The sequence below is a fragment of the Schistocerca gregaria genome, chromosome 1 (assembly GCF_023897955.1).
Source record: "Schistocerca gregaria isolate iqSchGreg1 chromosome 1, iqSchGreg1.2, whole genome shotgun sequence".
NCBI lineage: Eukaryota > Metazoa > Arthropoda > Insecta > Orthoptera > Acrididae > Schistocerca > Schistocerca gregaria.
Genome location: NC_064920.1, coordinates 530,455,355 through 530,469,092, shown reverse-complemented (window position 1 = coordinate 530,469,092; position 13,738 = coordinate 530,455,355). Strand labels below are relative to the sequence as shown.

Sequence of the window (13,738 nt, the reverse complement as noted above, 5' to 3'; positions counted from 1 at the left end):
TGTGCTATTGTTTTATCTTTTGATAGTTCAACTCTCACATGTTTTGTTAGGTGCAGTATTTGTACTTATGGCCAGAGATGTGGTTTTTGTAAGCATCATTGATCTCATTTACTGGTGTTGGCTAGGTGTTAACTGGAAGTGTTTGTCAAAAATCTCCTGAAAGTATGAGTAGAGCTCCTCTCATCACTTCAGTTTCCTCGCAAGTCATGTAATGTTCCATCCACAGCTTTGAGTGATTTTTTATTTGCCACTGTGCATTTGTCCCAGGAGATAATTTTAGCTTGCTTTTAAAGTTCACCCCATCCAGCTGCTCTTGAAATTTTACACAACAGAAATTGTTCTTCGGCTATATTCAATGGTAATTTTGGGGCAGAATGGCCAGTTCGTCCCCATTCTGTAAATGTGGTGGCAATGCCGGATGATGCCAGTGCAAGGGCATTATATTGTTTAGCATGTATTTCTGCCAGCAATGGATTTATTAGAAATGGTATCCCACTGCTGCCTGGTGCATCCAAGTAAGTAATTCCACCAGTGATGTTGTCGATCTGAGCCATGACAATGTTGTAAATTTCCTTTTGATTGGCATTGAGGAGTGGTATGTTGTGAGCAATGCATTACATAGTTTGTTTATGGTGTAGCTTTTTTCCTTTGTAATTTTGAACTTTAGCACACCAATAACATATTTTTGTAGTGTTTGCATCCCAGTTTGTGCTAACGTCTTCTTGTTTATTGCTAAACACTTATCACCTAGTTGAATGAGTGTTCCATTGAAGATGTCATCATTGAATTTGATGGTCATTTCAGATGAGCTTGTCAAATTTGCTACAGTGTCATCACTCATACTCTCTTTGAAGAAGTCTCACAGCTGTTTTGGATACAATAACTTACATGTTTTTAGAATTAAGGTGAGTAAGTGGCTCATTTGTTCAGCTGAGGCTGCGATCAAGGCTTCTTGTAGTGTTAATTCCTAGTGTTTATCTTTTTCCAGTCTGGAAAACTTGTTGGTCCCCGTATTTCATGTAGCAACATCCAGACAGAGACACATTCAATGTTATTAGGATGTATGGTGTATATTCGGGCTAGTGTGCCAGTTTTCATGATTCCTGGATGATCTTGTACTGGAGTTTCTTGTTTTCGTCATTAAAAGATGTTTCTTGCTGTGTTCCATGCGCAATAGGTAGGGATGTCAACATATAGTAATGTTTTCATGGATCCATTTGTACAGTCAGTAAAAAGCTGTTAATGTTATGTTCTGAGGTGATTCACTTGCAATTTTTCTGGTAGTGTCTTTTGTGAAGAAACTCTGCATTCTCCAAATGTACTGCTAGATGTTGCACAGTTGGTTCGCATTCGTATACTGGAAAACTGAAAATCCACCACATTGCTTCATTAGTGTTGATGTGTCTTCCCATTTGGTGTGCGAGGATCTCATTGTTTCTGTTTTTGTTCACATACAAGGTGTACAACTTTGCTTCCACCATTTTCTCCCCAAAATTTGAGGCTTTAATGAAACAAATTGGTTTCACATGTATCATTCAAAGTATTTTCCATTGCTGGCCACTACTTTCTCCCATCTTTCAGGCAGTGTACGAATCCCACTTCGAAAAAACTGTTCATCTTATGAAGTGATTCACGAATTGATCCAATTTGTGACTTCCTCATGAGATTGGAAATGTTGGTCAGCCAGGGCATGTGCCATTGATCTAAACAGGTGATAGTCAGAAGGAGCATCATCTGGAGAATATGATGGGTAGGATAGGACTTCCCAGTTTAATGTTTCCAAGTACATTTTGACCTCTTGTGCAACGTGGAGTCGAGCATTCTCGTGCTGCAAAATTGCTTTATCATTCCCCTTGTGTATTGTGGCCGTTTGTCTTTTAATTCTCTGCACTACACATTAGTTATCTGTTTCCAGTTTGTCACTGCCTTGTATTTGTACTTTTGTTGTTAAGCCATAGTTTTTGGATGACTCATCTTCTGTATTTGGAATAGTCATCAACTCCAGTTTGTGTATCATGCAAAAATGATTTTGGGTATTTCTTTTGTACATTTTCCATCACTCATACAAGACAAATTGGGGTTTAATGGCCCACATGGTCCATGAACCACATTTTTCTCTACTATGTTGTACAGTTCTGGATTTTCTTGTCATTTGGGAAATTCAGCTTGGATGCTTTTGTTGATATCCCTGAGATGAGATGGGCTCTGTCGTGTAGCTGTACGAGAGTGTGTGAGTGAGGCAGTAATTGTTTTTTCATACAATTGTGTACATCCAGCATCTAATGGTCCCAGAGAAGTGGTATTTTTTTTGGTGAATTCAATAAATCTCATTTTTTGTTGTGTAAAACTCAGGCTTGTCTGTATTGTAGTTGTTCTTTGATTTCTGGCCATGAGTTGCATGTGAATGTTACGAAGAGGTCAAGTTGTCCATATTTTCTTATGTCGATTATGGTATTTTGGGTGTACTCGTGCATGTGTTTCGGACTTCCTGTGTATGATGAGGTTAAGATTACTATTGTTCCAATGCCATTTATACTTGCAACTTGAAGGTGGATGTATTCTTCTATGCATTGTTTTTCTGATTCTGTCTTATGTAAAGTTCCACTTCTATTTTTGCATACATATCTGCCAGGAGAGCAGATGGAGCATGAAGAACTGCATCAAACTATGACAACAACATCTGCCAGGAATTGTTGGGATAAACAGGGAATGTTGAGAATGTGATTGCGTGTTTCATTATCTCTGATCATTAAGCAACAAGCATAGAACTCCTTGGAAGTGACTTCTTTGTTAGTTTCTATGCCTTTTTCAGCTTGGGTTTGTTTCACATTAAAATGATATCCATCCTCTTCTTGCAGAAATATTAATGGATATTGGAGGACATCATATGAATGGTGTGTCTCTGCAGTACATTGTAGTTGTTCTGTTTTTCATTGTACAATTATGTCACTGCTTGTGTTTTCATTGTCCACAACTATGGTGGTGACTTTGTCTACCTGAGGTGCATTAAATCTAGATTTGTGTTCTCCAGGTGGTCTATTATCAACTCAAATTATAACTTCATAGTCTACATCTACATCTAAACTCAGCAAACCACCCTACAGTGCATGGTGAAGAAATTGTTTGGTCTAGTGCTATTTTTAATACGTGAATCAGTTGATTGTATATGTGAAAGATCCTCTGTACATCTTGGACTAGTCAATCTGCTGATATTTGTGCATCATTGATCAATTTCTCTTTCTTCATTTCCAATGAAATATAATTGCAGAAATGTGTGGTCTTCATTGGGTAGTGGTAGTAATGATTCAGTGTTGTGATTGTCTTGTCCTTGGATGGAAAAAACAAAATCACTTTCATGTCTTTTAGTGAAACCGAAAGAAGTCATTTGAAGCAGGTGATGTATGCCTTTATATTTTGAAGAAAGCATTTTGAATCTAGAGTTTCCCTGGTTATGTAATGTAAAAATTCATCTGGAGTGCTTCCAGTGGTGGTGATTGAATTTTTCCATTCGTGCAACAGAATCCTGGTGTTTTTCTATGAATTTTTTCGCATAGCAAAATTGACAGATGTTATCCATTTATCTGATTACGGCATATCTGTGTTTTTTATAGTCTCTTACTGGGTCATAGTGCAGTGCTTCATACTTTAGATTGGTCTATTTACCTCTCCTGGCCTGTGCTTCTCGTAGGGTGATATTTTAATGGATAGCTTGAATTTGCAGTCGTTTAATAAAAGATTGTGATGCAATTCTTGATTCTTCTATCTGTTGATTTCACTGTTCCTTGGTTGCTCTGCTTCTCACAGTGCTCACTGTCATTCATTGGGAACTTAAATATGCTTTGCACTCTTTGTCTGTTTTGTTTTTTGCTGTTCTTTCTGTTTTCACTATTTTGCTTCAGAACTGGCAAGATCTCCCCCTCTTTTATATTTGAGCATTGTCTAAAATATAATTCAAATCAACTTTTTATTAACAAACACACTACGTACACTTTAAACCCATTTCACTCTTTATTTTCGATTTATATTGTCACTGTATCACTCTGACTACTCACACTTCACTGTTTTTATTCACTCATTGCACTACTTTTTCGGTTCATTGCTTCATCACTGATAAGAAACTGACATTCAAATCTTTGATGGATCATGTTTTATATAGCCCTACAAACTGATAACCATACCTGTGGCGAATTCCAGAGCATACCAAAAAGGCATCGAATGGTCCACAATATTCCAGAACATTACCCAACATTTGAGTAAATTTTACAGTTTTTGAAATACTTCTGGAACTCCCTTTCTGTTGTGGTATTCGACTCCTTCAGTGATCCTATTTTTATCTCATCAGTGGTGGCACAATGACGTCCTGTCATGGTTCTCTGTAGCCTTGGGAATAGAAAGAAGTTGCAGGGGACCATGTCCACTGAATACAGTGGCTGAGGCAACATAACAGTTTTGATTTTTGCCAAAAAATCACAAACAAGCTTTGAGCTGTGAGCAGCACATTATTGTGATGCAATTTCCATGTGTGGTTGTGCCACAGTTCCTGTCATTTTGCTTGGACTGCTTTCCACAAAGTGTGCATAACTTCCAGGTAGTATTCCTTACTGACCATATGACCATAAGGCAGGAAATCATGATGAACTACTTCACTGTAATTGAAGAAAACAATGAGGAGATCTTTCACATGTGACCAAACTTGTTGATTTTTTCCTCTCCCTATTCAGGCAGTTTCCTTTTAGAGGACTAGGCCTTGGATATGATGTTATACCTGAGTACCCATGTTACAACCTTCTTTAGAAGTTCTCGATTATTGTTGACTTCATTCAGCAATTCCTGAGCAACGTTTGTGTGATAAAGCACCGGTAGACAGGCACAATAAAATAACACACAAACACACACACACAAAATTTCAAGCTTTCGCAACCGGTGGCTGCTTCGTCAGGAAAGAGGGAAGGAAAAGGAAAGATGAAAGGATATAGGTTTTAAGGGAGAGGGTAAGGAGTCATTCCAATCCCGGGAGTGGAAAGACTTACCTTAGGGGGAAAAAAGGATAGGTATATACTCGCACACAAACACATATCCATCCATACATACACAAACACAAGCAGACATATTTACAGGCAAAGAGTTTGGGCAGAGATGTCAGTCGACGCGGAAGTGTGGAGGCAAAGATGATGCTGAATGACAGGTGAGGTATGAGTGGCGGCAACTTGAAATTAGTGGAGATTGAGGCCTGGTGGATAACGAGAAGAGAGGATATATTGAAGGGCAAGTTCCCATCTACGGAGTTTGGAGAGCTTGGTGTTGGTGGGAAGTATCCAGATAACCCGGACGGTGTAACACTGTGCCAAGATGTGCTGGCCGTGCACCTAAGGCATATTTAGCCACAGGGTGATCCTCATTACCAACAAACACTGTCTGCCTGTGTCTATTCATGCGAATGGACAGTTTGTTGCTGGTCATTCCCACATAGAAAGCGTCACAGTGTAGGCAGGTCAGTTGGTAAATCACGTGGGTGCTTTCACACGTGGCTCTGCCTTTGATCGTGTACACCTTCCGGGTTACAGGACTGGAGTAGGTGGTGGTGGGAGGGTGCATAGGACAGGTTTTACACTGGGGGTGGTTACAAGGGTAGGAGTCAGAGGGTAGGGAAGGTGGTTTGGGGATTTCATGGGGATGAACCAAGAGGTTATGAAGGTTAGGTGGACGATGGAAAGACACTCTTGGTGGAGTGGGAAGGATTTCATGAAGGATGGATCTCATTTCGGTGCAGGATTTTAGGAAGTCGTATCCCTGCTGGAGAGCCACATTCAGAGTCTGATCCAGTCCCGGGAAGTATCCTGTCACAACTGGGGCACTTTTGGGGTTCTTCTGTGAGAGGTTCTGGGTTTGAGGGGATGAGGAAGTGGCTCTGGTTATTTGCTTCTGTACCAGGTCAGGAGGGGAGTTGCGGGATGCGAAAGCTGTTTTCAGGTTGTTGGTGTAATAATTCAGGGATTCAGGACTGGAGCAGATTCATTTGCAACGAAGGCCTAGGCTGTAGGGAAGGGATCGTTTGATATGGAATGGGTGGCAGCTGTCATAATGGAAGTACTGTTGCTTGTTGGTGGGTTTGATGTGGACGGATGTGTGAAGCTGGCCATTGGGCAGGTGGAGGTCAACGTCAAGGAAAGTGGCATGGGATTTGGAGTAGGACCAGGTGAATCTGATGGAACCAAAGGAGTTGAGGTTGGAGAGGAAATTATGGAGTTCTTCTTCACTGTGAGTCTAGATCATGAAGATGTCATCAATAAATCTGTACCAAACTTTGGGTTGGCAGGCTTGGGTAACCAAGAAGGCTTCCTCTAAGCGACCCATAAATAGGTTGGCATACGAGGGGGCCATCCTGGTACCCATGGCTGTTCCCTTTAATTGTTGGTATGTCTGGCCTTCAAAAGTGAAGAAGTTGTGGGTCAGGATGAAGGTGGCTAAGGTGATGAGGAAAGAGGTTTTAGGTAGGGTGGCAGGTGATCGGCGTGAAAGGAAGTGCTCCACTGTATCGAGGCCCTGGACGTGCGGGATATTTGTGTATAGGGAAATGGCTCAATGGTTACAAGGATGGTTTCCGGGGGTAACAGACTGGGTAAGGATTCCAGGCGTTCGAGAAAGTGGTTGGTGTCTTTGATGAAGGATGGGAGACTGCATGTAATGGGTTGAAGGTGTTGATCTATGTAGGCAGTGATACGTTATGTGGGGGCTTGGTAACCAGCTACACTGGGGCGGCTGGGATGTTTGGGTTTGTGAATTTTAGGAAGTAGGTAGAAGGTAGGAGTGCGAGGTGTCAGTGGGGTCAGGAGTTTGATGGAGTCAGGTGAAAGGTTATGTAGGGGGCCTAAGGTTCTGAGGATTCCTTGAAGCTCTGCCTGGACATCAGAAATGGGATTACCTTGGCAAACTTTGTATGTAGAGTTGTCTGAAAGCTGACGAAGTCCCTCAGCCACATACTCCCGACAATCAAGTACCACGGTCGTGGAACCCTTGTCAGCCGGAAGAATGATGATGGATTGGTCAGCTTTCAGATCACCTATAGCCTGGGCTTCAGTTGTGGTGATGTTGGGAGTAGGATTAAGGTTTTTCAAGAAAGATTGAGAGGCAAGGCTGGAAGTGAGAAATTCCTGGAAGGTTTGGAGAGGGTGATTTTGAGGAAGAGGAGGTGGGTCCCGCTGTGATGGAGGACGGAACTGTTCCATGCAGGGTTCAATTTGGATAGTGTCTTGGGGAGTTGGATCATTATTTTTCTTCGTGGAAAAGTGATATTTCCAGCAGAGACTACGAGTGTAGGACAGTAAATCTTTGACAAGGGCAGTTTGGTTGAATCTGGGAGTGGGGCTGAAGGTGAGGCCTTTGGATAGGACAGAGGTTTCGGATTGGGAGAGAGGTTTGGAGGAAAGGTTAACTACTGAATTGGTGTGTTGTGGTTCCAGATTGTATTGACAATGTATCGATTGGCATGAGCCAAAGAATATGCTGACATTATCAGCAACCTACTGATGGCGATTTTCCATAACCGTTTTCATTATTTCTTCCATACTATTGTCAGTAATGGATTTGCTATGCCATCCATGTCAATTGTCACTTTGAACATCTACTCAACTCTCTTTGAAATGTTTATAACACTCATAAACTCTTGTCTTCCTCGTAGCAGATTCACTGAAAGCCACAGTCAACATTTTTAATTAAGTTCTGCAATTTATTCCATTTTTCAAATAAAATTTAATGCAAATTCTTTGAACTATCTGTTTTAAAAGTATAAATTTGCTGAGTGCTCAAAAATACATGTAGCCTTTTCAGCTGTCAACAATAAACTAACTATTCAAAACAGCTGAATATGTAAACATACGCCAGGAACCTGTGTACCAACAAGACAAATTATTTTTTTGAAAATCAGATGTAAATGGCCTGTGAAATTTAAAAAAGATTCCCATTACTGTTTGATCACAGCTCATAGGTGGAACCACCTCAGTCACGTTCACTGTGTGAAACCTGCACCACACGTACTTTACAGTTGTTTGAAGCACTGATAACATTGTGATTTCTGGTGAACTTATTAAATGGAGAAGATATATCTCCTTCACCATAATAAGGATCATTCACTCTATTCAGCTTGGAGATCAATCAGCAACTCACTTAGTTTATTACATTTTATCTGTACTCTGTATACAATTAGTCTGGACGTTGCCTGGCGATCATAGTAATGTGATTTGACACTGTAAATGCAAGCCACTGCAACAGTTTGCCCTCTCATGTTGGAGAGAACCTGTAGTATTGGGGTTGAAGTACCACACTACAAAGTGCTTATCTAACCTGCGAAAAAGACGCATAATGACAAAAAGTTGTGCCATTGGTTTAGTCACATTGCTGAAATTTCACAGTCTGAAATATCATGTTTTGTGTAGTTATATTACTGGCTGACAAATTTTGTACATATTGTCTTGTGTAATGTAAGAACTGATTTTACAATATTCATTTCTTTGTGTTGAGAGCCATATGTAAGTGACTTTATTTAATCACTGAAGCATGGTATGATTTTGACTCACCTGTGTTAAGGAAGGACAGTGATGACACACCTGATTACAAATTAGTCATATTCAATACAATAACAGTGACTGAATAATTATTAATCAATCATACTAAGAGTTTTAAAAATCTTTTCATTTGTGAAATGTGGATTATTTTAGTATTATTAATTGAAGTAATCCATTATTTTGTTTTTATAGATCTATCAATCTGTGTACTTAGAACCAAAAGAGATATACTGAATAAGACCAGACATAAGTGCATCTCTGTAATTTCTTTCAGGTGGCATTTTCCTTCTCTGCATTTAATTCAAAAGGGACATAAATTATAGTGAAGATCAACAGAACAACAAAACTTCAGGTGTGACTCATCATTATAAGTGAAAATGGAAACTACAGATTACATGAAACTGCTTAATGAAGAAGTTATGGGAATTAAGTATAAAAAAATCATCTGTATGAAATAACATTGATATTATGAGAACTGTTAAAACAAATAATAACTATGTAACAACAGTTGTTATAATGATACCAATCATAATAATAATAATAATAATAATTAATAAAGCAATGTAAGAATTACTTTCATTTACAAATTGTTAATAAATCAACAGGGAAAGAGGAAAGTGTCGATCATGGCCTGTCAGTAGGGACCACCCTTGCATTCTTCATGAATGAATTTGGAAAACCATGGAACACTCAAAAGCATATTATCATCTTCACTGCTAGGTAAAGTTATCCTGCAGACTTCTCTTTGTATCACAGTCTTTAGTGTTTCTTTACATCAATTTACTCATATATATATTTTATTTTCACCTTCCATTATGTCACTGTCCCAGTCTTTTCCTTATCTCTTGGAATCTAACAATGAATTTTTTGTGGCCCACCTACAACCTATTCACCTTGTTAGATATGCTGCCATCTCCATTCAATTTTCATGACAGTCACAATTATGTCATTCACTTCATTTGTTTGTTTCCCTGTCTCTATCAGATAGTTCATACATGTATCTCTTCACTTCTCACTGAACAACCTTTCGGTGTTGAATGATTTTCACATTAAAAGTCTATTTCACTGCCATAAAGTACAACTGGAATACAATCTAACTGTAAACTTTTTGTTGAACATATGTAAAAAACTTAATTTTGTTTTTTAAGTTTACCTGAAGCAATCAATGCCATTTTTACTCTCCTGGCTTTTTTCTGTACATCCATTCATTGTCTTCAACTCTTGTGAATACAGAAACTCACTTGGTTTTGTGATTCTGTTGTTAATTTACACAATTTCATTTTCTGTGGATTGATTATAAATTATTTTGGTCTTATTGTAATTGTTTTTCAGACCTACTTTCAAATATGATCACTTATATTCTTTTCTTTATTGTTGGTATTTGTCTGCACTTGAGGCAAACAATACGACTAACCAGCAAAATGGAAGCTGTTCAGGTATGTTCCAGTAACACATGTTCCTTCTTTGTCCTGCTAGTTTAAGGGTATGACACTTCTTGTAGGGCTGCTAAGAACAATTTTTTGACATGGAACCTCTTTATTAGCTATCTCTTTAAATTCAGAATTTCCCACTATCCTGACAAAGTATAATGAAGACAAATTGAAGGGGTAGCATTCATGTGTAGGTTCTTTAACATATTGACTTAGGATTAATCAGTGTTTGATAAAAGTACAGATTTTGTGGAAAGTGAGTTAGAAACTTTCTCAGAATCTGTGAATTGCTCAAGCAGAGCAGTAATCTTTCTCTCCCTCTAACTTTTTCTCCATAGCAGGTTCAATCCATTCTAGGCAGCTAACACAGAAAAAGGTTTATTCATGATCTCTTTTTCATTACTACTATGTCAAGCTGTCTCTGCTAATTATAACATAATTTAGTAAAATCAGTATTAAATTTTTCTCCATGGATCTATTTTTTTTTTCTTTTCTTTTCTAACTCTTAAAAGTGGCTTTAGTTGTGATGTGTTTGAGTAAAGGCTTGTGACAGAGTGAAGAGAGGGAGATGACAAAGAGTGAACTTAACTTTGAGGACAATGGAAGGATGATAACAAAATTATTGGCAGGTTGTCCTGCAAAGCAGTTAAACATCTTATACAATGGAGGTCAGTCCAAGAACATATCCCTGCATACTACATTTACACAGTTATACTTTTGAGTGATTTCAGCTGACACCCCCCTGAATCACCCACTGCACACTGGAAACGTTTTGATTGATGCTATAAGCATGAAAATTTTTGCACTTGATTGATAAATCTTACAATGAACCAAAACATTCTTTTTAACACCATTCCAAAGATAAGCAACTGAATATTTACCACCAGCTGTTTGGGAAGCTGATTTGTTCTATTTGATGTTGAAAATGTAACTTACAGTTTATTCATATGGCAAAAATTTGGGCTTCAGATGGCTGTGTATGAGGTGCAGCATCATGTGGATGTGTGGCCACTTGGATGTAAATACGAGGCCTGTCTAAAAAGTATTTGACCTTTGGCCAGAAAAATATTTCGAATACCTGACGGGTTTGGAACCCTAATCCCCTTCAAAGTAGGCTTGCACGCACTTAGCCCACCAATCCTTCCACTGCTGGAGAAACTTCTGGAAGTCTTCTTTTGGAATGGTGTTCAGCTGTGTTCCGCATTATCTCTTCTCTACTCTCAAAACGGGATCCTTTCAGTGGCATCTTCAATTTTGGAAACAACCAAAAATCGCAAGGAGCCATGTCTGGAGAGTAGAGAGGTTGGCAAACTGCTGTAATTCCATGTTTGGCCAAGAATTTTTGGATCAAGTGGGATATTTGTGCGGGGGTATTGTTGTGATGCACAGTTGCCAGTTTTTCACCGTCCACACGTCTCGTCTTTTGCGCTGAACTGCATCACGGAGTCACCAGAGAACATCTTGATAGTACTCCTTTGTCACTGTTGTCGTTCCGGTGCATATTTGTGATGCAAAATTCCATGAACATCAAAGAAGACAGTCAGCATCACCTTAATTTTGCTTCGCATCTGCTGCACTTTCTTCGGTCTTGGAGACTCGAGATGCTTCCATTGCGACAACTGCCTTTTTGTTTCTGGGTTGTACCCATACACCCATGACTCATTTCCAGCTATCAAAGTGTCCAGAAATTCAGGATCGCTGTTGGTGGTGTCCAGAAGGTCCTGTGCAATGTCAAAACCGAGGTCATTTTGTTCCAATGACAACGACTTGGGCATGAAGTCTGCAGCCACTCAGTGCATGTTCAAATCATCACACAAAATTGCATGTGCAGAATCTTTACTCACTCAACATCTTGGGCAATCTCTTGCACAGTCAAACAATGATCTGACATCACCAAATTTTGCACCCTCTCAACAACAACTGCACTCCAAGCAGTTTGGGGCCTGTCAGAATGCTGGTCACTCTCCGCTGATGTGCAACCATTATTGAATTGATTGAACCACTCCTTGATTTGTGTTACACCAATCGCATCTTCTCCAAACACCTGCTGAATCTTGGGAATTATTTTGCTTCAAGAATCATCAAGAATGACAAAATTTGATGAAGTATTTTTGCTCAACACATTCAGTCATCTTGAGAGATTCGGTAATCTGACAAACACGTTGTGTAGCACCTCATTCAGCTAGACAGGCAGCGAATGACATGCTGGAAGGCAGAGACAAAATTCACACATGCACATAAAGGTCTCTTCCTTTACTGTGTACAGTGGCATAAGCATTTTGCTCAGTAAAATCAAAGGTCAGCTACTTTCTAGACAGACCTCGTAGGTGCCTGTGGCTGCAGCAATGGTGACTATAACCACTGCAGAACATATTGGTGCAGCTTGCATCCCCAGACACTGTGGCTGCTGCGCTTGGCTTGACAGCAAACAGCCCAGAAAATCTTCTGCAAACAAACAACATGCTGATGTAAAGCAGGGGCTATACCTAGCCCGATAAGCACATTTGTGAGTGTGGTAGCTAAATATGCTGGGGCCCAGCCCTGCCATACTACAATTCTTGCTGACCCATTACTCTGTTATACCAAAAACAATCAGTCTTAATTGGTTTTAATGGCTGCTCATAATTTCTATAGTTTATTTTTTGTAGACTGCACATTTTGATGTGTCATTACAAGCACATCTGATGAGCCTTTTATTCCCATAGCGCCTATCTTACTGTCATTTTTCTGAAGTCCATGAGTAATAAATCATTGAAGGGGATGTATTTGCTGTCTTTCTATCCCTGTGTAGACAACCTTTTGATTGGGGGGGGGGGGGGCCTTCTAATGCTTTTGTTGTTATTGCTGCTGCTAAAGAAACTGTTGTTGATGTTGTTGCTATTGTTGGTGATGCTGTAGTTGTTACTACTTTTGCAACTGCTTGTTGCTGCATCTACAACTACTTTTGTCACATGTTTCTTCTTCTGCAACTACTTTTGATGCTACTTCTGCAATTGCTGTTGTTACCTCTGCTTCTGTTATTGCAACCATCATCACTGTCATTGGAATTTTTGGTGCTGCTGTAGATGATGGTGATGCTGCTGATGTTGTTGACACTCTTCTTGATGTAGCTGCTAGTACTGTTGAGGATGTGCTAATGCTACTGTTATTATTGTTGCTCACTTTGCTCTAGTTGACTTGACTATCATTATAACTCTGTACTTTGCTCTGACATTTGTATGGTATTCATTTCTGTGGATCAGTGCAAAAATAAACTGTGAACATCATGATATGGTTGCCGCTGCATGCACCCACCAAGCCAATCTTTGAAGAACTTTGAATTTTACCTGTTCAATGCACATACACATTAGATACAGCTTCATTGTAAATAAGAATCTCCATCTATTCAAAACATATAAAGTGCATGATCTCCTCTCCCATACTAATGGTAAAATTCACCTGACAAGCCAGAGATTGAGTAAATTCCTTGACAGTGTGTGATATGTAGGCAGCATACTTTATAATAAATTACCTTGGTCAGTTAAAAATAATAAAAACTTATTCAGGAAAAATGCTAAGTCCAATTTAAGTCAAACGTAACTTTAACTTTTCTTGTGTTCATATTTATCCTCTGTCCTCGACAGCACAACTAAATTTAAAAACTGTTGTAGAAATACGTATATTTCTGTCCTTTAAAGTATATGTTTATTTACAAAAATACCGTTACAGAAAATTATCTTCAACAATTTCTGTAGCATGTATCATAAA

General features: G+C 39.2%; 1 protein-coding gene across 1 annotated transcript in view; it reads left to right on the top strand.

Annotated features, from left to right (window-relative positions):
- Positions 1–9,050, top strand: part of LOC126355135 (uncharacterized) — a 249,994-nt gene extending 240,944 nt beyond the window's left edge. Inside the window, exon 8 of the mRNA XM_050005322.1 lies at positions 8,836–9,050. Coding sequence (XP_049861279.1) covers positions 8,836–8,884 — 49 coding nt within the window. The 3' untranslated portion in view covers positions 8,885–9,050. The remainder of the gene's footprint in view (positions 1–8,835) is intronic.
- Positions 9,051–13,738: the final 4,688 nt, after the last annotated feature.